The sequence below is a fragment of the Choloepus didactylus genome, chromosome 14, assembly GCF_015220235.1.
Source record: "Choloepus didactylus isolate mChoDid1 chromosome 14, mChoDid1.pri, whole genome shotgun sequence".
NCBI lineage: Eukaryota > Metazoa > Chordata > Mammalia > Pilosa > Megalonychidae > Choloepus > Choloepus didactylus.
Window position 1 is genome coordinate 50225626 of NC_051320.1, and position 27938 is coordinate 50253563.

Genomic DNA, 27938 nt, shown 5'->3' on the forward strand with positions numbered 1-27938 from the left:
TAAACCAAGTAGAAGAAAAGAAATAACAAGGATTAAAGCAGAAATAAATGACATAGAGAACAAAAAAACAATAGAGAGGATAAATATCACCAAAAGTTGGTTGTTTGAGAAGATCAACAAGATTGACAAGCCCCTAGCTAGACTGACAAAATCAAAGAGAAGACCCATATAAACAAAATAATGAATGAAAATGGTGACATAACTGCAGATCCTGAAGAAATTAAAATAATTATAAGAGGATACTATGAACAACTATATGGCAACAAACTGGATAATGTAGAGGAAATGGACAATTTCCTGGAAACATATGAACAACCTAGACTGACCAGAGAAGAAATAGAAGACCTCAACCAACCCATCACAAGCAAAGAGATCCAATCAGTCATCAAAAATCTTCCCACAAATAAATGCCCAGGGCCAGATGGCTTCACAGGGGAATTCTACCAAACTTTCCAGAAAGAACTGACACCAATCTTACTCAAACTCTTTCAAAACATTGAAGAAAATGGAACACTACCTAACTCATTTTATGAAGCTAACATCAATCTAATACCAAAACCAGGCAAAGATGTTACAAAAAAGGAAAACTACCAGCCAATCTCCCTAATGAATATAGATGCAAAAATCCTCAACAAAATACTTGCAAATCGAATCCAAAGACACATTAAAAAAATCATACACCATGACCAAGTGGGGTTTATTCCAGGCATGCAAGGATGGTTCAACATAAGAAAATCAATCAATGTATTACAACACATTAACAAGTCAAAAGGGAAAAATCAATTGATCATCTCAATAGATGGTGAAAAAGCATTTGACAAAATCCAACATCCCTTTTTGATAAAAACACTTCAAAAGGTAGGAATTGAAGGAAACTTCCTCAACATGCTAAAGAGCATATATGAAAAACCCACAGCCAGCATAGTACTCAATGGAGAGAGACTGAAAGCCTTCCCTCTAAGATCAGGAACAAGACAAGGATGCCCACTATCACCACTGTTATTCAACATTGTGCTGGAAGTGCTAGCCAGGGCAATCCGGCAAGACAAAGAAATAAAAGGCATCCAAATTGGAAAAGAAGAAGTAAAACTGTCATTGTTTGCAGATGATATGATCTTATATCTAGAAAACCCTGAGAAATCGACGATACAGCTACTAGAGCTAATAAACAAATTTAGCAAAGTAGCGGGATACAAGGTTAATGCACATAAGTCAGTAATGTTTCTATATGCTAGAAATGAACAAACTGAAGAGACACTCAAGAAAAAGATACCATTTTCAATAGCAACTAAAAAAAATCAAGTACCTAGGAATAAACTTAACCAAAGATGTAAAAGACCTATACAAAGAAAACTATATAACTCTACTAAAAGAAATAGAAGGGGACCTTAAAAGACGGAAAAATATTCCATGTTCATGGATAGGAAGGCTAAATGTCATTAAGATGTCAATTCTACCCAAACTCATCTACAGATTCAATGCAATCCCAATCAAAATTCCAACAACCTACTTTGCAGACTTGGAAAAGCTAGTTATCAAATTTATTTGGAAAGGGAAGATGCCTCGAATTGCTAAAGACACTCTAAAAAAGAAAAACGAAGTGGGAGGACTTACACTCCCTGACTTTGAAGCTTATTATAAAGCCACAGTTGCCAAAACAGCATGGTACTGGCACAAAGATAGACATATAGATCAATGGAATCGAATTGAGAATTCGGAGACAGACCCTCAGATCTATGGCCGACTGATCTTTGATAAGGCCCCCAAAGTCACTGAACTGAGTCTTAATGGTCTTTTCAACAAATGGGGCTGGGAGAGTTGGATATCCATATCCAAAAGAATGAAAGAGGACCCCTACTTCACCCCCTACACAAAAATTAACTCAAAATGGACCAAAGATCTCAATATAAAAGAAAGTACCATAAAACTCCTAGAAGATAACGTAGGAAAACATCTTCAAGACCTTGTATTAGGCGGCCACTTCCTAGACTTTACACCCAAAGCACAAGCAACAAAAGAGAAAATAGATAAATGGGAACTCCTCAAGCTTAGAAGTTTCTGCACCTCAAAGGAATTTCTCAAAAAGGTAAAGAGGCAGCCAACTCAATGGGAAAAAATTTTTGGAAACCATGTATCTGACAAAAGACTGATATCTTGCATATATAAAGAAATCCTAGAAGTCAATGACAATAGTACAGACACCCCAATTATAAAATGGGCAAAAGATATGAAAAGACAGTTCTCTGAAGAGGAAATACAAATGGCCAAGAAACACATGAAAAAATGTTCAGCTTCACTAGCTATTAGAGAGATGCAAATTAAGACCACAATGAGATACCATCTAACACCGGTTAGAATGGCTGCCATTAAACAAACAGGAAACTACAAATGCTGGAGGGGATGTGGAGAAATTGGAACTCTTATTCACTGTTGGTGGGACTGTATAATGGTTCAGCCACTCTGGAAGTCAGTCTGGCAGTTCCTTAGAAAACTAGATATAGAGTTACCATTCGACCCAGCGATTGCACTTCTCGGTATGTACCCGGAAGATCGGAAAGCAGTGACACGAACAGATATCTGGACGCCAATGTTCATAGCAGCATTATTCACAATTGCCAAGAGATGGAAACAACCCAAATGTCCTTCAACAGATGAGTGGATAAATAAAATGTGGTATATACACACGATGGAATACTACGCGGCAGTAAGAAGGAACGATCTCGTGAAACATATGACAACATGGATGAACCTTGAAGACATAATGCTAAGCGAAATAAGCCAGGCACAAAAAGAGAAATATTATATGCTACCACTAATGTGAACTTTGAAAAATGTAAAACAAATGGTTTATAATGTAGAATGTAGGGGAACTAGCAGTAGAGAGCAATTAAGGAAGGGGGAACAATAATCCAAGAACAGATAAGCTATTTAACGTTCTGGGGATGCCCAGGAATGACTATGGTCTGTTAATTTCTGATGGATATAGTAGGAGCAAGTTCACAGAAATGTTGCTATATTAGGTAACTTTCTTGGGGTAAAGTAGGAACATGTTGGAAGTTAAGCAGTTATCTTAGGTTAGTTGTCTTTTTCTTACTCCCTTGTTATGGTCTCTTTAAAATGTTCTTTTATTGTATGTTTTCTTTTTAACTTTTTTTTCATACAGTTGATTTAAAAAAGAAGGGAAAGTTAAAAAAAAAAAAAAAAACGAGGAAAAAAAAAAGATGCAGTGCCCCCTTGAGGAGCCTGTGGAGAATGCAGGGGTATTCGCCTACCCCACCTCCATGGTTGCTAACATGACCACAGACATAGGGGACTGGTGGTTTGATGGGTTGAGCCCTCTACCACAGGTTTTACCCTTGGGAAGACGGTTGCTGCAAAGGAGAGGCTAGGCCTCCCTATGGTTGTGCCTAAGAGCCTCCTCCCGAATGCCTCTTTGTTGCTCTGATGTGGCCCTGTCTCTCTAGCTAAGCCAACTTGAAAGGTGAAATCACTGCCCTCCCCCCTACGTGGGATCAGACACCCAGGGGAGTGAATCTCCCTGGCAACGTGGAATATGACTCCCGGGGAGGAATGTAGACCTGGCATCGTGGGACGGAGAACATCTTCTTGACCAAAAGGGGGATGTGAAAGGAAATGAAATAAGCTTCAGTGGCAGAGAGAATCCAAAAGGAGCCGAGAGGTCACTCTGGTGGGCACTCTTACGCACACTTTAGACAACCCATTTTAGGTTCTAAAGAATTGGGGTAGCTGGTGGTGGATAGCTGAAACTATCAAACTACAACCCAGAACCCATGAATCTCGAAGACAGTTGTATAAAAATGTAGCTTATGAGGGGTGACAAGGGGATTGGGAAAGCCATAAGGACCACACTCCACTTTGTCTAGTTTATGGATGGATGAGTAGAAAAATAGGGGAAGGAAACAAACAGACAAAGGTACCCAGTGTTCTTTTTTACTTCAATTGCTCTTTTTCACTCTAATTATTATTCTTGTTATTCTTGTGTATGTGCTAATGAAGGTGTCAGGGATTGATTTGGGTGATGAATGTACAACTATGTAATGGTACTGTGAACAATCGAAAGTACGATTTGTTTTGTATGACTGCGTGGTATATGAATATATCTCAATAAAATGAAGATTAAAAAAAAAAAAAAAAAAAAAGACATAATGCTGAGCAAAATAAGCCAGGCACAAAAAGAGATATATTGTATGTTACCACTAATATGAATTCTGTGAAAAATGTACAATGTTTTATACTGTAGAATGTAGGGGACCTAGAGATACCAATTAGTGGAGGGGGAATGATAATCTAATAAGAACAGATAAACTATGGAGGGTAATCTCAATGTTATGGGAATGCTCAGGAATGATTATGGTTTGTAAACTTTCTTGGATATAGTAAGATCATGTTGGAAGCAATAGAGTTATTTTAGGTTTTTTTTTTCTCTTATTCCTTTGTTTTCTTAGGGGTTGTTAATTTTCTTGGGGTATGGTAGGAACATGTTGGAAGCAATGTAGTTATTTTAGATTATTTGTTTTTCTTACTCCTCTGTTTGGACATGGTTTATTAATTTTCTTGGGGTATGGTAGGAACATATTGGAAGCAAAGTAGTTATTTTAGGTTATTTGTTTTCCTTAATCCATTGCTTTGTTTGAAATGTTGTGGGGTTTTTTTGGTTGTTGTTTGCCTGTTTGTTTTTAATTTTTTGATAAAGTTAAAAAATTGAAAAAAAATCAGTAGAAAAATGGGAGTAAAAACTAAATGACAAATAGGGTGGGATGGGGGGATGGTTTGGGTATTCTCTTTTCACTTTTATTTTTTATTCTTATTCTGATTCTTTCTGATGTAAGGAAAATGTTGAGAAATAGATTGTGGTGATGAACGCATAACTATATGATCATACTGTGAACAGTTGATTATATACCATAGATGACTGTATGGTTTGTGAATATATTTCAATAAAACTGAATTAAAAAAAAAAAAAAAAAGTAAACACAAAAGCAAAAAAAAAAAAAAAAGGGATGTTGAATTTTGTTAAATGCTTTTTCAGTGTCTATCAAGATGATCATTTGATTTTTCCCTTTTGATTTGTTAATGTGTTTTATTACATTAATTGATTTTCTTATGTTGAACCACCCTTGCATGCCAGGAATGAACCCCACTTGGTCATGGTATATAATTCTTTGAATGTGCCTTTGGATTTGATTTGCAAGTATTTTATTTAGGATTTTTGCATCTGTATTCATTAGGGAGATTGGCCTATAGTTTTTCATTTTGTAATATCTTTATCTGGTTTTGGTATCAGAGTGATGTTGGCTTCATAAAATGAGTTAGGTAGTGTTCCTTTTTCAATTTTTTGAACGAGTTTGAGCAGGAATGATGTCAGTTCTTTTTGGAAAGTTTTAAAATTCCCCTGTGGAGCCCTCTGGCCCTGGGCTTTTATTTGTAGGTAGATTTTTGATGACTGATTGGATCTCTTTGCTTGTGATTGGTTTGTTGAGGTTTTCTAGTTCTTGATAACTCCATTTGAACAGAGACTACCAAAATGTGATTCAAATCCAAGCTTCACATATAAACAATATGCAAATTATTCTTCATCCCAACTGATCTTTTCATATACAAATATGTATGTGGTTATCACTTACAGTAAAACCTCTTTGTATTTGAAGGGAAAAGAAAATATTTCTGATTAAAAGCCTGTATTAAATGTAATCTTTGGCCAAAAAAAATTACTCCATGCATTGGTGATAATAAAGAGGTATGATGCAAGGCAATGCAAATGTCTTACAGGTACATTTAGCAGAAAATAATGGTAATGCATTATGCTCATTCTGTTGTCATGATATCGGTACACTCAACATGCTGGTAGAGGTGTAAGGTTTTTTTGGTTTTAGGTAGAAATTTTTCCAAGGAATGTCATTTCAGTGAATTTATCTCAAGGTGATAATCTAAAAGGAAGCAAAGAGCTCATTAGTTGAACTTATTTAGTATAGTATTAGGTACAAGAATACAAAAAATAAAAAACAACCTAAATATAGGAGAATGGTTAGGTAAATTATAACACATCAATACAAGTCACAGCCATAGAAGTTGTGCTGATAGTGTAAAGGTAGTTTTTAACTTTCACATGTCATGCTTTGATACATCAAATTGTTTTTCATATGTCATCTAATTCAATGTTTCTCAAACTTCAGTTTTGTATGTTTAAAACTTAATTCTTATGGATGCCATGTGTAGACTTAATCTGAATTCTAATTCTACTTAAATATGAAACATAAAACTAGGCAAAACTCCTTATGCTTAAAAGCTCTTATGCTACTATAAACTGAAACCAGTTTACTAATGAAATACATACAAATTGGTAAAATACTCATGGAAAACACTAACGTTAAAGTTAATGTTTGGATGATATTTTGCTGAAACCAAATTGCTGCTCTCAGTATAAATATGGTACCAGTCTAACAGGTTCTTTTGAGTGTGACAGGCATTCACATCTACCACTCAGTTCTCATCATTTTTCTCTGTTCAGTCTGCTATGAACCCTTTTTTACCACAGTGATCAAGAGATCATTTGGCTTTTATTTGGCAAAGGAACATTTAGTATGAAGACCATGTCATTTTTTTTCTGCTTAGCCCAAGTCAATTATGGTAGAACTATGTTGTAAACTAGATTGTTCATGCAAACAGGTAAGTGAGCACAAATCATTTGGCAGTAGTGAGTTACAAGGTGGTCATTCAGATGATTCAGATTATACTTATATTATGATGTTAGAACATCATTAAAATGAAAACACAAAATTAAACTCAGAACTTACTGATCTCTGTTAATGTATCTAGAGGTCTGTGGACCCCAATTGATCTAACTAGTTATTGTTTTGAAGTATTTGTTGACTTCTGCTACTATCTGCCAGAGTCTACCACTAGGAACAATGTGGGTGTCACTTGATTTGGCCATATCCCACTGTTAGCCTTCTGGTTCTCACTCCCAGCAAGCATGGTGAGGGGAACAGAGAGCAGCACAGACGTTCAGGAAGGTAGCAGTGGAGAGGTTTGTACGGACTGTCATTTATTAGTATAGCAAATGGCTGGCAGGTAACCTACTCAGTTTCTGTACAATGACTAGAGGAGTCAGATTCCTAGTGTTTCTGGAACAAAGTTTTAAAAATTTGACTGCACTAATCTGTGGGTTGGGTAGAGGTGGTGGGTGAACCTTTGGAAAGGGTTCACTTCCCAGTTCAGGGTTGATGGAATGGTTCACAGAGTTCCAAATTAAGAATGGATAGCCTATTCTTCTGCATTTCCTGCCTAAGAACTTGTGAATCTCTTGTTTATCTTTTAAAAAGTTAACTTTCCAAACAATTTTTCAGGAATAGTATATGAAAACAGATGGCCTTTAGAATGTATATTTTATAAATGGTATTGGAACAACCAAATCTGGAAAAATATCCTTATTGCACACATACTAAAATAAGTTCCAGATGGAGTAAAGAGCTGAAAGGAATCAACGAAGCCAGTAATTACTATATGAAAATATTGGTTTGTTTTTTTAAAAAACTGTTTGTAATAGGTCAAGTCAGAAACAGTGTAAGTGTATATAATATTAGGAAATTAGTTAAAAATATGATATAAACAAACAGGAAACCACAAGTGTTGGAGAAAATGTGGGGAAATAGGAACACTTACTCACTGGTGATGGGAATGTGAAATGGTACAGTCACTGTGGAGGACAGTTTGGCTGTTCCTCAGAAAGCCAAGTATAGAGTTGACTTACGATAAGGCAATCCCGCTACTTGGTGTACATCAGAAGACCTAAATGCAGGGATGTGAATAGACACTTGCACACCAATGTTCAGAGCAGCATTATTCACAACTGCCAAAAGGTGTAAACAGCTCAAGTGTGCCTCAACAGATGAATGGATAAACAAAATGTGGAATATACATACAATGGAATACTATGCACAGTAAGAAGGAATGAAGTCCCAAAGTACATGACAACATGGATGAACTTTCAGGACTTTATGTTGTGCTAAATAAGTCAGACACGAAAGGACAAATATTGTATGATCTCACTAATATGAACTAATTATAATACGTAAGCTCATAGAAAAAGTCTAGAATATAGATTATCAGGGGCAGGATGAGACTAGAGAATGGGGAGCAGTTGCTTAATATGTGGAGAATGTTCAACTAGGTTGAACTTAAATGTTTGGAAACGGATAGAGGTGACGGTAGCTCGTTAATGTGAGTATAGTTAATAGTGCTGAATTGTAAGTGAATGGGTGGAAAGGGTTAGTTTAGAATCATGTATGTCATCAGAAGGAAAGCTAGAAGTTAAAACATGGGAATGTATAACATGGTGAATCTTGTGGGTGATGACCGTGATTAGCAGTACAAATACAAAATAGTTCTTTCATGACACTATTACAAGGAGTTAATAATAGAGGGGTATATGGGAGAAAATGTACCTATTGCAAACTGTGGACTATAATTAACAGTAATATCTTAATATTCTTTCTTCAACAGTAACAAATGTACAATGCCCACACTAGGGGTCAACAGTGGGGGGGGGGGTATGGGATGTTTTAGGTTTTTTTATATTTTTATTTTATCTTATTATTGTTTTCTGAGTAATGAAAACATTCTAAAATTTGCTGTGGTGATGACTGCAGAACTATTTGATAATACTGGGAGACACTGATTGTATACTTTGGATGGATTGTATGGTGTGTGAATATGTCTCACTAAAATCGCATTAAAAAGATTATGATAAGAGCTGTACAATGGCTTGTAATGGCCATTACATAAATGTAGTTGAATTGTATTTAACTGACATGTATATATTATGAAAAGATACTCATAATATATTGCTAAATAAAAAAAATAGTTCATTCAGAATTATCAAAGAGCTAAGGTCTAATACATATGGAATGTTCACTAGATTCTAGATGCTGTGCTAAGTTCTTTACAGGTTTTATTTCATTTAATCCTTATATATGATTCCATTTTTTGCATATATATTCAGTCACAAATATATTCATAGAAGACAAGTTTTCTTCTAATAATTTTTAGCAGGTTTATTGAGGTATAAGCTATACATATTTAAAGTACACAATTTGATCAGTTTAGTCATTTAGACACACCCATGAAACCAGCAATCCAATCAATATGATAAACATATACATCAGTCTCCAAAATTTCCTTGTGCAATCCTTCCCTCTTTTCTTTTCCTATTTTGCCTCTCCTATTGTCCCTACTATCCCCACCAAACAAATAATCTGCTTTCTGTCACTATAGATCTCTGGAATTTTATATAAATGGAGTCATACAGTGTATACTTTTTAAAAAATCTGGCTTTCACTCAGCATGATTATTTTGAGATGCGTGTATATTGCATGTATCAATAGTTCATTCCTTTAATTGCTAGGTAGCATTCTATTATATGGATATACCACAATTTATTTATCCAATCAGCTGTTGATGGACATTTGAGTAATTTCCATTTTGGGACTATTACAAGTAAACCTGCTGTGAGTATTTGTATGCAAGTCTTTGTGTGGACAAATGCTTTCATTTCTCTTGGGTAAGTATCTAGGAGGAGAATGGCTGGGTCATATGGTAGGTATGTGTTTAACTTTTAAGAAATTGCCAAACTTTTCTAAACTGGTTGTACCATTTTACAGACCTAGCAGCAGCATATGAGAGTTCCATTCATTCTAAATACTTGCTAAAACTTTGAGTGTCCTTTTTTTTTGTTAGTCTTTTTAACTTTAGCCCTAGCGAGTGTACAGTGTTATCTATCTCATTGTAGTTTTAATTTGCTTTTCTGTAATGCCAAATGATATGCATCTTTTCATGTACTTATTTGCTGGAGTGCTGTTTAAATCTTTTTCTCAATTTTTTTGGTATTCTTTTTTTTTTTTAAATCCAGTTTTATTGAGATATATTCACATACCATAGAGTCATCCACAGTGTATAATCAGCTGTTCACAGTACCATCATATAGTTGTGCATTCATCACCACAGTTAATTTTTGAACATTTTCCTTACTTCAAAAAAAAAAAATAAGAATAAAAATAAAAGTACAGAATAATACCCAAAGCATTCCATCCCTGCATCCCACCCTATTTTTCATTTAATTTTTGTCCTCATTTTTCTACTCATCTGTCCATACACTGGATAAAGGGAGTGTGAGCCACAGGGTTTTCACAATCACACAGTCATACTGTGTAAGCTACATAGTTACACAGTCATCTTCAAGAATCAAGGTTACTGGGTTGCAGTTCGACAGTTTCCAGTATTTCCTTCTAGCTATTCCAATACACTAAAAACTACACAGGGGTATCTATATAATGCATTAGAATGCTCTCCAGAATGACCTCTTGACCCCATTTGAAACCACTCAGCCACTGAAACTTTATTTTGTTTCATTTTGCTTCTCCCTTTTGGTCAAGATTTTCTCAATCCCACAATGCTGGTTCCAGGCTCATCTCTGGGAGTCATGTCCTGCCATTACCAGGAAGATTTACACTTCTGGGAATCATGTCCCACTAGGAGGGTAGGGCAGTGAGTTCACCTGCCATGTGGGCTTTTTAGAGAGAGAGAGGCCACATCTATTGCTCATTTTCAAAATTGGGTTGTTTCTATTAAGTTATTGTATTATAAGAATTCTTTATATATTCTGAATATGAGTTCTTTGGCAGATGTGTATTTTGGAAATATTTTCTCTGCCTTATCCTGCTTTTCATTTTCTTAAGTGTGCTTTGAAGATCAGAAGTTTTAAATTTTGATGAAGTCCAATGTATTGATTTTTTCTTTTATAGATCATGATTTTGTGTCATGTTTAAGAAATCTTTGCCAAACCCAATCATTAAGATTTTCATCTAGCCTAGTATTTTTTTTTGTTGATATTTCTATTGAGGTATAATTAAGGAACAATAAAATGCACAGATTCTAAGTGTTCATTACAGTGCGTTTTTAATATTTTGTACAACCATGTAATCACTATTCAAAACAAGATATGGAACATTTCCATAAACACAGACAGTTTCCTTGTTTTTCAAGGTAACTATTGTTCTGATTTCTATTGTTATAGGTCGGTTCTGTATCTTCATGTAAGTAGAATCTTAGAGTATGTACTCTTGTGTCTGGCTCAGCATAATATTTTTGAAATTCATCCACATTGTTGTTTATATCAGTTCATTCCTTTTTATTGTTGAGTAGTAGTCTATTATATGAATATGCACAATTTTTTTAATCCATTCTCCTTTTAAGGAGCATTTGGGTTATTTCCAGAGTTTTGCTATTATGAATGAGGTTGCATTGAATATTCTTGTACAAGTCTTTCTGTGTGCGTATGTTTTCATTTCTCTTGTCTGAATACCTAGGAGTGGAATTTTGGGGTAAATGGATAGATGTATGTTTAACTTTATTTTTAAAAATGCCAATAAGTTCTCCAAAGTGGTTGTACCATTTTATCTTCCCACCAGCAATTTATGGCAGTTCTAGTTGTTCCATATCCTTACCAGCATTTGCTGATGTTAATCTTTTTGACTTTAGCCATTCTAGTGGGTGTGAAATGGTACCTCATTGTGATTTTAATTTGCATTTCCATGATGACTAATGATATTGAATACCTTTCCATGTGCTTATTGGCTATTTGTATATTTTATTTTCTTTTGTGACATGTCTAAGTCTTTTGCTCATATTTAAAGATTGGATTTATCTTTTAATTGTTCATTTGTTAGAGCTCTTTATATATTTTGGATATGAGGTCCTTTGTTCAATATATGCACTGTGATTATTTTTTTCTAAGACTGTGGTCACTTATTCATTTTCTTAATAGTGTTTCTTAATAAGAAAATCTCTTATCATTAGTACTTTTTGTGTTCTGCCCAATAAATCATTATTCTTGCTAAGGTCATGGTGATGTTTTCTATGTTTTCATCAAGAAGCTTTGTGAATTTGGTTTTTTTTTTTTCCTTTTAACTTTTTTTATTATGAAATATATACAGACTAGTGATAACTTTCAAGGTACATTTTACCAAGTAGTTAGAAAATTTAAAAGACTGTTACGGGTTACAGTTCCATAATTTCAGTTTTTTCCTTATTGTGAAATATAGTATATACACATACAGGTGATAACTTTCAGATTACAATTTAACAAGTAACTAGAGCAAATTTCAAAGAGTGCTATGGGTTACATTTCCACCATTTCAGTTATTTCCTTCTAGGTATTGTAATACCCTAGAAACTAAATATGTGTATATGTGTGTGTAGATAGATAGATAGATAGATAGATAGACAGACAAATAGATAGATTCAATATTCATAATCCTTTGTTAAATCTTATCTTGTCTGTTGCTACCCCTCCCTCTCTTTTGATCACTGTCTCAGTCTTCAGGGATATCTGGACCATGACCACCCTCATTTGTCCATATTGAAAAGGGGTGTCGACATTATGGTAAAGGGGGATGTATCTGTTTGATGTTCTTGAAGAGGCCTTGGCCTCTGGGTTTTGGGGGCTTATCTAGCATAGGAACACCCTGGAGGTTTTAAGCTTCTGAAAAATAAATTTAGCGAGTGAAACTTTTATAAGAGTCTCAGATAGGGATGTAGGTATTCTTTAGTATTTTCAGGACCACTGTTGGTTATGGCTTGGCATACTGTGGCCATTTTAAATATCTAGGTGAAGCTTGCATAAGAGTAACCTCCAGGATAGACTCCTGACTCTATTTGAAATCTCTTAGTCACTGAAACCTTATTTTGTTACCTTTCTTTTCGTGTTTTGTTCAAGAAGGCACTGTCAATCCCTCAATTCCAGGGCTAGGCTCATTCCTGGGGCTCATGTCCCACTTGTCAGGGAGACTCACTACCCTGGGTGTCATGTCCAATGTAAGGAGAGGATACTGAATTTATTTGCAGAGTTGGTCTTAGAGAGAGGCCACATGTGAGCAACAAAAAAGGTTCTCTGGGGCGACTCTTTTTTTTTTTTTTTTTTTTTTAATCATCATTTTATTGAGATATATTCACATACCACGCAGTCATACAAAACAAATTGTACTTTCGATTGTTTACAGTACCATTACATAGTTGTACATTCATCACCTAAATCAATCCCTGACACCTTCATTAGCACACACACAAAAATAACAAGAATAATAATTAGAGTGAAAAAGAGCAATTGAAGTAAAAAAGAACACTAGGTACCTTTGTCTGTTTGTTTGCTTCCCCTACTTTTCTACACATCGATCCATAAACTAGACAAAGTGGAGTTTGGTCCTTATGGCATTCCCAATCCCACTGTCACCCCTCATAAGCTACATTTTTATACAACTGTCTTCGAGATTCATGGGTTCTGGGTTGTAGTTTAACAGTTTCAGGCATCCACCACCAGCTACCCCAATTCTTTAGAACCTAAAAAAGGTTGTCTAAAGTGTGCGTAAGTCTGGGGCGACTCTTAGGCGTAATTATAGGAAGGCTTAACCTCCCATTTACAGCCATAAGTTTCACAAGAGCAAGCCTCAAGATCAAGGACTTGATCATTTAAGTAGGGGGCTTCCTAATTTCACATAGTATACATATTTTGACCAAGAGAAACAATCAGTGTCTCACATTATCTTCGTTTAGTTGTACAATCATTGTCACTCTCAATTTTAAACAATTATCATAGCCCAAAACACCCCAAAGCTCTTATCAGCCCCTAATTATTTATCCCTGGTATTATTGTGGTACTAGTAAGGTATTCCTATTAAATGTAGTCCATAGTATGCAATAGGTATTTTTCCCGTATGACACTCTGTTGTTAACTCTTTGTACCAGTGTGATACCTCAGAAGTAGATTGTGTAAGCACTTATTTATATGTGTAGTGCTAATCTGTGGGGTTCATGCCTTTAAACAACCCTTTTCAATCATGTTTTCATTCAAAGCAGCATTGATAATTATAATCCCCTTAATGAATTATCATCAACCCTAATTAATAGGTCTGTGCATATTAGGTAATCATTTCCCTTCTCTAGCTTCTGTCAATCTCTAGGTCCCCTATATTCTACATTATAAGACACTGATTTTACATTGTTCAGGGAGTTCACATAAGTGGTAACATACAATATCTCTCTTTTTGTGTCTGACTTATTTCACCCAGCATTATGTCTTCAAGGTTCATCCATGTTGTCACATTTCAGGACCTCATTCCTTCTTAACTGCTGTGTAGTATGCCATCATATGTATATACCACATTTTATTTATCCACTCATCTGTTGAAGGACACTTGGGTTGTTTCCATCTTTTGGCAATTGTGAACAATTCCTCTATGAACATCAGCGTGCAAACGTCTGTGTCATTGCTTTCAGATCATCTGGGTATATACTGAGTAGTGGAATTGCCGGGTCATAGGGCAACTCGATATTTAGTTTTCTGAGGAACCACCAAACAGTCTTCCAGAGTGGCTTTACCATTGTACATTCCCACCAGCAATGAATAAGAGTTCCAGTTTCTTTACATCCTCTCCAGCATTTGTAGTTTCCTGTTTGTTTAATGGCAGCCATTCTTATTGGTATGAGATGATATCTCATTGTGGTTTTGATTTGCATTTCTCTAATAGCTAATGAAGATGAACTTTTTTCATGTTTTTTCATATCTTTTGCCCATTTTATAATTGGGCTGTTTTTACTGTTGTTGTTGAGTTGTAGGATTTTTTTTATAAACAAGAATCAGTCTCATCAGATATATGACTTCCAAATGTTTTCTCCCATTGAGTTGGTTGCCTCTTCACCTTTTTGACAAAGTCCTTTGAGGCACAGAAACTTGCGATTTTGAGGAGTTCCTATTTATCTATTTTTTCTTGAGTTGCTTGTGCTTTGGGTGTAAGATCTAAGAAGCGACCTCCTATTACTCAATATTGAAGATGTTTCCCTGTATTATTTTCTAGGAGTTTTATTATGCTGTCTCTTCTATTGAGGTGTTTGATCCAATTTGATTTAATTTTTGTATAGAGTGTGAGGTAGGGGTCCTCTTTCATTCTTGTGGTTATGGATATCCAGTACTCCCAGCCCCATGTGTTGAAGAGACTGTTTGGTCTCAGTTTAGTGAATTTAGGGGCCTTATCAAAAATCAGTTGGCCAAAGATCTGGGGATCTTTTTCTGAACTCTCAATTCGATTTCATTGATCAATATGTTTCTCTTTGCGCAGTACTCTGCTGTTTTGACCACTGTGCCTTTGTGGTAGGCTTTAAAGTCAGGAAATCCTCCTACTTCATTCTTCTTGTTCAGCATGTTTTTTGGCAATTTGAGGCATCTTTCCCTTCCAAATGAATTTGATAACTAGCTTTTTCACGTCTGCAGAGTAGGTTGTTGGAATTTTTATTGGAATTGTGTTGAATCTATAGATCAGTTTGGGTGGAATTGACATCTTAATGATGTTTAGTCTTCCTGTCCATGAACACGGAAAGTCTTTCCACTTATTTACGTCCTCTTTCATTTCTTTTAGTAAAGTTTTGTAATTTTCTGTGTAGATGTCTTCTACATCCTTGGTTAAGTTTATTCCTAGTTATTTGATTTTCCCTAACTGCAGCTGTGCTGTCAGCGGGCTCCACACCAAGTGAAAATCCAATCAGCGCAACCTTTCTCTGTGTGCACGTGGGACTGCCAGCCCTGGAGGTGGGGGGGGGGGCCCTGTGCAGTTCATCAGGGAGTCTGCTTAATGGCACCAGTGGGTCAGGTGATTCCTGGGTCTCTGAATGGATTACTCTTGGGTTGCATGTCTCACCCTCCAGCTCAAATGTATCCTGGTCCCTCCTGCCTGTGCCCACGACTCTGGAGTGGGGGAAGGGCTTCTAGTGCTTCCATATGCGACACCCTTGCTTATCCCTGCCTATCACCTGTGTACACCACACGGCTTCCGTGGGGGAAGAATAAATGCACCGGGTTTTCTGTGTGCTCTCAAGAGAGAGCCTTTGTTTCTCAAGTTGCCTCACGGGAGCGCCCATCCACGGGGCTGAGATGGGTGTGTGGGAGTGGGGAACTGCCAGCCCCCAGTGGTCCCGGTTGAATAAACTCACCCCATCATTTCAGACGTAATTTCTATGCTTTTTTGTCCAAGTCCCCATTATATATTGTAGAGGTCCCTCTCTGGCTACTCGTGCCCTGGAACTGCCGTCCCAGTCGTTTTCTCCCTTTCTCTAGTTTTTTCACAGAGGAGAAATTTGTTCGGCCTCTCCTATTCTGCCATCTGTAGATTACGTTGGGGAGGATGGACATGTTAACAATATTGAGTTTTCCATTCCATAGTATGTAAAACATAATCTGTCTTTCCATTTATTTAGGCGTTCTCTACTTTCAATATTTTATAGTGTAGTTTTCAGTGTAGAGATCTGACATGCCTGTCTTTAGATTTATTTATAGATATTTGTTATTTTTTATGCTATTATAAATTGTAATTTTAATGGTCATTGATGGTTTGTAGAAATGCAAGTATTGATGAGTATGAAGAAGAGAGATCATATAAAATACATATAATGTAAATTTACAAAGTAGAATAAAAACTTGTGAGTTATGATTTTTGTAAAACAGTTATAAGTGGAACAAATGTTTGAATGGATTATTGGGCAATGCAAATGTCTAATTTGTCGTAATAGTCATTAGTTCTGTTATATTGGTCATAAGAGCAAAAATATTAAAGTGCAATTATTGTTTATCACATTCTCCTTTCTGTCTCCCTAGGAAAACCTTTTGTCTTGTTTTGCTTAGCTACTGAAACTTTGTTGTGCTAAACCGAAAATTGGTGAAACTGTAAATTTGAAATAGCCAGATAAGGCTGTAGTCAATTTGACATAAGATGGTACATTGTGCTACTCTGAGGAAAAAGAAGGATATGACGGGAGGGAAGGGGGGTAGGAATAGAACGAGAACGTTGTTAGCTGCTAGAGTTATGAGACTAGGGAAAGAGATGAGTTAAGAGGGTTTTTAGGATTTATTATTTGTACTTGGTAATGTAATTTCTTATTAACTTCTTACTAAAAAAAGGTTTCATTCATTGGTTTTCATGGCTTTTTTTCCCTGCAATTTTATTGAGATATAGTCAAATACCATACAGTCATCCAAAATGTAGTCAGTTGTCCACAGTATCATCATTTAGTTATGCATTCATCACCCCAGTCTATTTTTGAACATTTGCCTTACACCAGAAAGAATAAGAATAAGAATAAAAAATAAAAGTAAAAAAGAACACCCGAAACACACCCCCATCCCATCCTATTTTTCATTTAGCTTTTGTCCCCATTTTTCTACTTACCGATCCATACACTGGATAAAGGGAGTGTGATCCACAAGGTTTTCACAATCACACTGTCACCCCTCGTAAGCTACATTGTTATACAGTCGTCTTCAAGAGTTAAGGCTACTGGATTGGAGTTTGATAGTTTCAGGTATTTACTTCTAGCTATTCCAATACATTAAATCCTAAAAAGGGTTGTCTATATATTGTGTAAGAATGTCCACCAGAGTGACCTCTTGACTCCGTTTGAAATCTCTCAGCCACTGAAGCTTTATTTTGTTTCATTTCGCATCCGCCTTTTGGTCAAGAAGGTATTCTCAGTCCCACACTGCCAGGTCCCCCCCCAGGAGTCATATCCTGCATTTCCAGGGAGATTTACACCCCTGGGAGTCTGGTCCCATGTAGGGGATAGGACAGTGAGATCACCTGCTGAGGTGGCTTAGTTAGAAAGAGAGGGCCACATCTGAGCAGCAAAGAGGCACACAGGGGGAGACACTTAAGCACAATTATAAAAAGGTTTAGCCTCTCCTTTGCAGCAACAAGCTTCATAAGGGCAAGCTCCAAGATACAGGCCTCAGCATACCAAGCCATCAGTCCTCAATGTTTGTGAGAACATCAGCAACAATCCAGGTGAGGAAGTCCAACACTTGTGCATTTTCCTCCCTGCATATATATTTTTATTCTCTGCCCAAATTACTTTGGGATGTGTTGCTATTTCACTCTAACCTATGCAAACCTACCATCTCTCACTTCCTGTTCAAAGTTCCATGTAATTGTGGTGTTTGAACAAATTGACTGTAGAAGTTATATTGTTTAGAAAATATAGATCCTACACAAATAAACTTAACTTCTCTTGGTCTCACATGGAAGTTGAAGTTTTAACATACAGTCAGTTTCAACCTTTACCCTTTGGCCCAATTTGCCCTAGTCTTAACCAGATCTGCTTCATTTCATATCTCTGATTGAAGTCTGGGCTCTTTTTTCAGCTTTTTTTTTTTTTTTAAACAGTTGCTGTATGCTTTAATACTGACATTCATATCTGCCGGGCTCTATAGCACCTTTGTTTTTGCATGATAAATAGCCATTGAGTGTAAGACATCCCAATTTAATAATTGTTGATGAGGTAGTTCATATGTGGTATGAGGACATGCAGAGGAAACAACAGGTTCTCAATGAAAAGTGATTTAAGAGAAACTTAGGTAGTGCCTACAAAAGTATTTCTGTGTTTGTGATTCTGGGAATTCTCAAACGTCTCTAGGTATATCCCATGAAGAACTACTGTTAATTCTGGATTGAAAAAAATTAAACATTAAACTACTAACTGAAAAGATTGTTAAACTAGATATCAAACGATATGCACTATAATCCCATATGTGAACCCTACTGGCTATATCACCTTGATTAAGTCACATCCTTCCTCTGATCTTTATATTCCTTAATTCCTTATGTAAAGGGGAATAAGAACTTTGTTCCAGGTCTGCTAATTATGTGCAGTTAGTGCAAATTGTGTTCTAGAGAAGGCTAGCCTTCTTATTAAGGGCAGGAGAGGTGGGGTATGAAGTCCAGTGTACTCTGTGCAGCAAGCTGTGAGCTTTAGCATGAGGCCGTGTCTGCCCAGAATAGGGGTGCCTTTTTAAAAGTCTCACAGAGGCCCATCTGTTCACCAAAATTGCACAACAGTACTGAGTTTTCTGGGGCAAGGGGAGTGAGAGGGAAGGGAAGGGAGACACTGTATCAGTTTGTTCAAAGATGCTTTGTGGGCTAATGGTGGCTCTCTCTATGTGTACCTCACAGAATGGTTATGGAGAACAATGAGGTGTCAAAGTTCTTTGAGAAGTGTAGTCTTACATTGATATAATGTCTTGCTATGTTGCTGTTCATCTGTGGTTTATTTTAGGGTAGATACAACAAGAATCGAATACTCCATTCCTTTAAGAGAAAACTGGGCTCTACCATATTTTGCGTGCCAAGTTGCTGCCCTGACAGGCTATTTAAAAAGCAACTTAAATACTTATGCAGAGGTAAGATACAAATCTGTTTTATCAATCATAGTTAATTCACATGTATTACAAATGTGGTACATGGTTTTAAAGCTACTCATATTAAGAGTTAAGTTACACTGCATGAAGCGTAGTTACTACTTAGAAATGATATAGGAAAGTAACTTTGTAACACTTTTATTCTGTAATCTAATTGACAGCAAATTATTTTTAGGAGAAAAGAGATGTTATATTGCTATAATGTATTTACTTGACAAATATATGAAGTAATGTCTTATTTTGAAAATTAATTTGTCCCACTGTTATTTTACCACTTGAATATTGATATACTTTTGTCATCATAATTTAATAAAATACTAATGAAGATATAAAGAGAGGCTACAAATGACAGCAGTGCTAACTTTTATGGTAGCTCTGCATATTCTATGTTAAAATCCTTTTGGCAGTCAGATGAAACCTACAGACTGTCTTAGAATAATAATTTTACATAAAGTTAATACATAAAATAAAATAAATAAATGATTACAAAGGCAACCAACAGTTGGTTTAAGAATTCCTAGCTAGAAAAAGAGAACATAGGAGCCAAGGAAAGGCTTCTATTAAACTTGGGTGGCTGGGAAACAGAACGTACTTATGGTTCCTTTTTTTTTTTTTTTTTTTTTTTTTTTTTTTTTTATCATCATTTTATTAAGATATATTCACATACCACGCAGTCATACAAAACAAATTGTACTTTCGATTGTTTACAGTACCATTACATAGTTGTACATTCATCACCTAAATCAATCCCTGACACCTTCATTAGCACACACACAAAAATAACAAGAATAATAATTAGAGTGAAAAAGAGCAATTGAAGTAAAAAAGAACACTAGGTACCTTTGTCTGTTTGTTTGCTTCCCCTACTTTTCTACACATCCATCCATAAACTAGACAAAGTGGAGTTTGATTCTTATGGCATTCCCAATCCCACTGTCACCCCTCATAAGCTACATTTTTATACAACTGTCTTCGAGATTCATGGGTTCTGGGTTGTAGTTTAATAGTTTCAGGTATCCACCACCAGCTACCCCAATTCTTTAGAACCTAAAAAAGGTTGTCTAAAGTGTGCGTAAGAGTGCCCACCAGAGTGATCTCTCGGCTCGTTTTGGAATCTCTCTGCCACTGAAGCTTATTTCATTTCCTTTCACATCCCCCTTTTGGTCAAGAAGATGTTCTCCATCCCACGATGCCGGGTCTACATTCCTCCCCGGGAGTCATATTCCACGTTGCCAGGGAGATTCACTTCCCTGGGTGTCTGATCCCACGTAGGGGGGAGGGCAGTGATTTCACCTTTCAAGTTGGCTTAGCCAGAGAGAGAGGGCCACATCTGAGCAACAAAGAGGCATTCAGGAGGAGACTCTCAGGCACAAATACAGGGAGGCCTAGCCTCTCCCCTGCAGCAACCGTCCTCCCAAGGGCAAAACCTATGGTAGAGGGCTCAACCCATCAAACCACCAGTCCCCTATGTCTGTGGTCATGTCAGCAACCATGGAGGTGGGGCAGGCGAATACCCCTGCATTCTCCACAGGCTCCTCAAGGGGGCACTACAACTTTTTTTTTTTTTTTTCCTTGTTTGTCTTTTTTCTTTCTTTTTCTTTTTTTTTTTTTTTTAACTTTCCCTTCTTTTTTTCAAATCAACTGTATGAAAAAAAAAGTTAAAAGAAAAACAAACATACAATAAAAGAACATTTCAAAGAGACCATAGCAAGGGAGTAAGAAAAAGACAACTAACCTAAGATAACTGCTTAACTTCCAACATGTTCCTACTTTACCCCAAGAAAGTTACATAATATAGCAACATTTCAGTGAACTTGTTCCTACTACATCCATCAGAAACTAACAGACCATAGTCATTTCTGGGCATCCCCAGAACGTTTAAATAGCTTATCTGTTCTTCTTGGATTATTGTTCCCCCTTCCTTAATTGCTCTCTACTGCTAGTTCCCCTACATTCTACATTATAAACCATTTGTTTTACATTTTTCAAAGTTCACATTAGTGGTAGCATATAATATTTCTCTTTTTGTGCCTGGCTTATTTCGCTCAGCATTATGTCTTCAAGGTTCATCCATGTTGTCATATGTTTCACCAGATCGTTCCTTCTTACTGCCGCGTAGTATTCCATCGTGTGTATATACCACATTTTATTTATCCACTCATCTGTTGAAGGACATTTGGGTTGTTTCCATCTCTTGGCAATTGTGAATAATGCTGCTATGAACATTGGCGTGCAGATATCTGTTCGTGTCACTGCTTTCCGATCTTCCGGGTATATACCGAGAAGTGCAATCGCTGGATCGAATGGTAACTCTATATCTAGTTTTCTAAGGAACCGCCAGACTGACTTCCAGAGTGGCTGAACCATTATACAGTCCCACCAACAGTGAATAAGAGTTCCAATTTCTCCACATCCCCTCCAGCATTTGTAGTTTCCTGTTTGTTTAATGGCAGCCATTCTAACCGGTGTTAGATGGTATCTCATTGTGGTCTTAATTTGCATCTCTCTAATAGCTAGTGAAGCTGAACATTTTTTCATGTGTTTCTTGGCCATTTGTATTTCCTCTTCAGAGAACTGTCTTTTCATATCTTTTGCCCATTTTATAATTGGGCTGTCTGTACTATTGTCATTGAGTTGTAGGATTTCTTTGTATATGCAAGATATCAGTCTTTTGTCAGATACATGGTTTCCAAAAATTTTTTCCCATTGAGTTGGCTGCCTCTTTACCTTTTTGAGAAATTCCTTTGAGGTGCAGAAACTTCTAAGCTTGAGGAGTTCCCATTTATCTATTTTCTCTTTTGTTGCTGGTTCCTTTTTGAAATCTCTGAAATAGGTACTGTTTCCCTCTTCTTTTCAGTGGTGACAGATGTCCTGGGTATTGCAAACTTTATTGTTTCATTTGTTTTGTAACTCTAAAATTTCCTGTTTTGTGTGTGTAAAACAGCATGAACTTATTTCAGATTTTTAATTTTCTTATTTGTTTTGTTTGTATAAAGAGCTTCTGAGCAAGATTGCTTTCTTTCGTAGTTTTATTAATAGTCAGGGAATCTATGATTGAGTGTTTTCCTGTTAGATTATTCAGCTTCTCTTAGGGAAGAATTGTTCTTATATTTCGAATAGAAGAGTTTACAATACAGAAATGAACTGCTTAAACAGATATTTTGAACTAAAAAGAAACTTCTGTTGCCTAAAGGAAGGTTTAATCAAGTGTCTTTTTAACAAAATCATTGCTCATATATTTTAAAAGAAGGATTTCTGGAAAGGTAGGGTTATGATTTATAAACTTATTTTTTTCCCCTTCTATACCATATTTAGTATTTTTCTGTGTGTCTTTTGTCATTGTTATCTAATATATTTTTTCTTTCTAATAACCATTTTTTAATTAAAAAAGTAATAGATACACATTATACACATGGCAAAAACCAATTCTGTTAGGGCAAATTGGTACACAGTGAAAAGCATATTTCCCTCTCTCCCAAGTCCTCCAGTCTCACAGTTCCTCTACCACATTCCTGTCAATCCTCAGTGCATTGTTGTTACCAAGGTCCCTGAATTTTGTGAATGGATTCAAGTTTAGTGTGTACTCGTCTTTTGTGTTTTATTTTGTTTTCCTTTTTTCATTTAACCACAATTATTTTTCTCTACTTTGAAAGCATTCCATAGATTTTCCCCTCCCTCTTTCCCTTCCTTCCTTCTTTTGCTAAGGTAAAGGAAAAAAATGTATTTATCAGTTATTTGATTATTTATTTATAACTAGCCTCTCACTCATCTGGTACTCAGGAGTATACAACAAGAACAAAATATCTATATGCAAATATTAAAGGGGTTCTACAAAATATTAAGGATACTACAAAGACATACAGCAGAAAAAAAAATCAAGTTACTTGTGTTTTATTTATCCTTCATTTTAGCAACTTGACTTTTTGAAAAGCAAAACTGCCCAATCCTTCAATCAACTTCTTTCTCCCTGGCTCCCTCCCTCTCTCTCTATCCTTTTTCTCACCTCTCTTTAGTTTGAAGTAGCTTAAGAGTCACAAAAAGTTGCAAATGTAGTACAGAGACTTCCCATGAACTCTTCACCCAGCTTCCCCCAATGATAATATCTTACCTTACCAAAATACATTGTCAAAACCAGGAAATTGGCACTGGTACAATACTTATTCAGGTTTTTATTTTCTTGGGTGGAGGAGGGGTGCTATTGTGTAGTTCTATGAATTTTTTTTATCACATGTAGATTCAGGAAACCATCACCATAATTTATGTAGAACCACCAGGAAACTCCCTCATATAACCCATAATAGTCACACTCTTTCCCCTAGCCCTAACTTCTGGCAACCATTGATCTGTTCTCCATCACAATAATTTTATCACTGAGAATGTTATATATATGGAATCATATAATATGTAACCCTTTGAGAGGAACTTTTTCCACTTAGCCTAATGCCCTTGGCATTTGTCTAAATTGTTTCACACATCAATAGTTTGCTCCTTTTCATTGCTGAGTGATTTTCTAGAACATATGTTAATCACATATTTTGTATTTTGCTTCCATTCTTGAGACTAGATCTCATGGTCCTATTTGCATCAAAATATCCATGCTTAGCTCTTTTGTGGAGTTATCTGGGGTCATCTAAAGACATTTATGATAGATTACTGAAACTCACTTAATGTGTCACTTAAATTATATGTTTAAAAATGTTCACACTGTAGGCACAGTGAAAATTAAATGGACAAAGTAAGAGATAGACAAGATTGCATAGAACTTTAAAAATATTCAGTGAAAGGAAAACCTTAGCTTGTTGTCCAGATTGTGTTTGACGTATATTTCTATCTTCAGATTTATTGTCACTGCATGTCTTAGAGTAGTTTGTGAAAAAACCCTTGGCATTAGCGGTTCGTTTTATATTATAGCTTGTCCCCAGCATTCCCAAAGTAATCGCCAAATCACCAGTTGGTTAATTAAGCTGGATCTAGATCTGAGCCTAATGAATTTCTAGAGCTGGTTTTCTTTGATGGTTTCAGTCCTGGTTATTACAGTTCTGGTTGTTTCACCTTGGAAGGTGTGGAGAATACTTTCCCTTATAGCTATGGTGATAGGAAGAGCAAAAGCTTATGTTTTCTCTATGTGGTGAACCCTTCTGGACCTTGCAGTTGGTATCCTTTGACCACCTGGTGGAATTTTGCCTTCTTAGATTTTGATCTTTGGTCTTAACCTGATTTCATGATGCTGGAAAATTCTTATATTAGCTGATGGCTGAATTGAAGTATTTCTGGCTCAGGAATTTTTTTAGTATAATTTTTTTGAGCTTTAGCATGAGAGAACACAGTTCTTTCTTAGGTTTCTTGACCTGACCCTTATTGTCCTCCTTCTTGGCACTGCAGCTGGTGGAGGAATTGGGAATAAATGAGCAGATCCATGGAAGGAAGGAAGAGAGGAAGGAGGAAGATTTGTAGGAAATATGCTGCAGGGTAGTGGGTTTGTTGCAGACTTGGTGTCTCACTACAGGATCACTTGGGAGATGGCATTTGGAAGGACAGAACTGATTTTAGCCATGTAAATTTCAGGCAAAGGTAATGAGATCCTTGTGTCTCAGAAGACACCTGAGAGCTTTATCAAGTTGACAATGCAAGCAAGCATTGTGGAGAGGAAATGAAGAAAAAGCAAAGACTTGGGTTGTGGAATAGGCAGAGACATTAATCGAGTATTTAATGGAAGCTCTTAAGAAAATATGAAGTACCATCAAAATGAAAATATTATTTTCCAAGATGAAAGAAATTACTTACACAATAAAAAAGCCCACCAGCCAAGTCGAGTAAAAGCCATTTCCTTATATTTATTACTCTTTTGGAATGAAAACTATTGTATTGGATTTTCCTTCTTTTTTTTTTTTTTTTAATCTGTCTGAAATTCTCAATAGAATGTTAAATAAGTGGCTGATTTCTTTCTTTCTAGAATGTGTTCTTTATATAAGGATTTAATAACAATTATGCATTTTAAAAATAAAGTTTCAAGAGTTGTATAGCTTGAGGTTGAACCAGTAAAAAGAGTTGCAACTTTGAGGTAACAAGCTCATGGATTTTTGTAATAATAAAGTGATTGATATTTAGTTTTTTCTTTTGTTTTTCCTAGAGGTTTTGCTATTTGTTGATGAGTGCTTCAACTTACACTTTTATGATGATGTGGGAATACAGCCACTATCTCCTGTTTCTTCAAGCCATATCTCTATTTCTGCTAGATAGTTTTTCACTGGAACAAAGTGACAAGGTATCGTGGCATTTTGAAATTACGATTTTAAATCTGGAAGATAAATGAATAGCATTGTATCTTAAAACTATTTAGTTTTTAAGGTTTATTGTGGTGTTTGTATCTTAAAACCATTCAGCTTCTAAGGTTTATTTTGAAAAGAAGTGTTTTAATAGGCTCTGATTTATACTTCTATTCAAAAGATTGCCAAACTCATTCTCCCCCAGCCCTTTTAGAAGCATTTTGAAATCCCCATAAACCTGGCCTAATTAACCAAAGTCACCCTTGTGCTTCCTCTCCATTTCTCCTTCTTTCTGTTTTCTTAAAAGAAAAAAAAGAAATACAGATCATGTAGCAAAGTGTATTTGTATGTGGCATATACAATTTATGGAATAAAATATGAATATTCCACCACCTGGGCCAAGAAATGGAACATTTGAATACCCCACAAGCCTTCTCTTGAACTTGTTTCCAGTCACATCCTGCTCCCTTCCCACAGAGGCTCTCTGTCCTAAATTTTGTTAATCCTTTCCTTTCTCTTTGTGGTTTTACCACATGTATATATATTCCTAAAAATAAGTTGCAAATCATATATTATTTACTTTTGCCTGCTTTGCTTTTGAGATTCATCCATGGTGATGTACAGAACTACAGTTCATTTATTTTTTAAAAATTTATGTGTTCTATTGTTGATGGACATTGTTTTCTCCCAGTTTAGTGTTCACATGATCAATGCTGCTATAAGCATTCTTATCCATGTCACCTGTCATATATGTGCAAGATTTCTATAAAGTATCTATGTACAAGTGGAATTACAAGGTCATGTGCAGATTCAACCTAATTAGATAATCTCAAGTCTTTTTGCAGAATAGTCATATGAATTTATACCCCTACCAACAGGAGATAAGGGTTCCCATTGCTCTGTCCTCATCAGTGTTTGATTCCTTTCTGTTTCTTTTTGTCTTTCACACTTCCTTATCTTTTTCCCCTTCATTTACCAAATATTTATTAAGCATTTAATGTTGTCCAAACCAGAAATTTGGGGGTCTTCTTGCTCTTCTCTTCCTTTTCTTCTTCCCAGATACTCAGATGGTCCAGAACTCTAATGAGTATCAAATATTTAGGTTATTTCAACAGAGAAAATTTAATATAAAGAATAGTTAATCAGGTATAAAGTTGTTAATTTGTTAATTGAATGGCTAGTAAGTATCACAGAGGTAGCAATTGCTGGAAGCAGTTAGCACTCCTAGAGCTGAGGGAACAAAAGGAAGAATTTAGGAACTATTAACACTTAGAAACAGAGGAGTTTTTCTTCTGTCTTAAGCTTGAAGAAGGGCACCATGGAACAGGGACCCAGACCTCTGAGGATGGAGCTCTGGCTGGCTGTTCCTGGGATTTCTGGGATGAGAGGAAGTGATAAAGCTGGTTCTTCAAGTGTTGGGAAAACTGTAACTGCATTCAGCTGCTTCAACAAGAAGGAACTGCTCTGTTGGGATGAGGAGAGTTGCTCAAGTGATACTCATACAAACTGCAAGTAGACAGAAAGCAACAGCTTCTTTCTTCCTCCTTCAGCCTTGCAGTTTTCTCTAGCGTTCTCTAACTTATTAACGAGCCAACTGGAAAAGCAGAAATGTGGTTTTCAGAGCCCCAGCCTCAGTAAGGCAGAGGAGAGAAAAGTAGATTTGGAGCTGAGAAACAGTTGCTCAGTAACTGATACGTATCTGTAGAACTGGCACCCAAAGCAAGAAACAGAACTTCACCAGCACCTGGAAGACCCCATCATGTCCTCCTCTCCCAGTCATTACTTTGGTACCCCAAGAGTAGCCTCCATCCTACTTCTAACAAGTGAGGTATCTTTAGTATTATTATAATTTTTTAATGGTTCTGGCTTATTAGGGATCTTTCTTTTTCCCTTCCTTCCTCTTTCCCTCCTACTTTCTCTTCCTTTCTTAGTCCCTCTCACCTACCTACTTACCTTCCTTCCTTCCTTCCTTTTATTTTTAACATTTTGCCTTTTGATTTTTTCTTCCTAACTAATGCCTATATTTTGCATTGTTTTCTCTTTCTAAAATTAACTTCATGACAGGTTAAGTAACAGTACTGTTTATTTTTAGAAAAGAAATTGACTAAGATGTAACTTTTTTGAGACATCTTCTGTTAGGACTTTGAATTTAACTTTCGTATGATCACTTTTATATAGTTAACTGGACCAAAAGCAAAAATAATTTTCCATGGTGGTATGTTTCATGGCAGTATGTTTTTTAAAATTCAGTTTTATTGAGATATATTCACATACCATACAATCATCCAAAGTGTACAGTTGTTCACAGTACCATCATATAGTTGTGCATTTATCACCCCAATCTATTTTTGAATATTTTCCCT

At 36.1% G+C, this 27938-nt stretch overlaps 1 protein-coding gene across 1 annotated transcript in view; it reads left to right on the plus strand.

Annotated features, from left to right (window-relative positions):
* The window catches only part of DPY19L4 (dpy-19 like 4), a 112998-nt gene that overhangs the window by 44266 nt on the left and 40794 nt on the right, over positions 1-27938 (plus strand). The window contains 2 exon segments of the mRNA XM_037803183.1: positions 19168-19291; positions 25440-25574. Coding sequence (XP_037659111.1) covers positions 19168-19291; positions 25440-25574 — 259 coding nt within the window.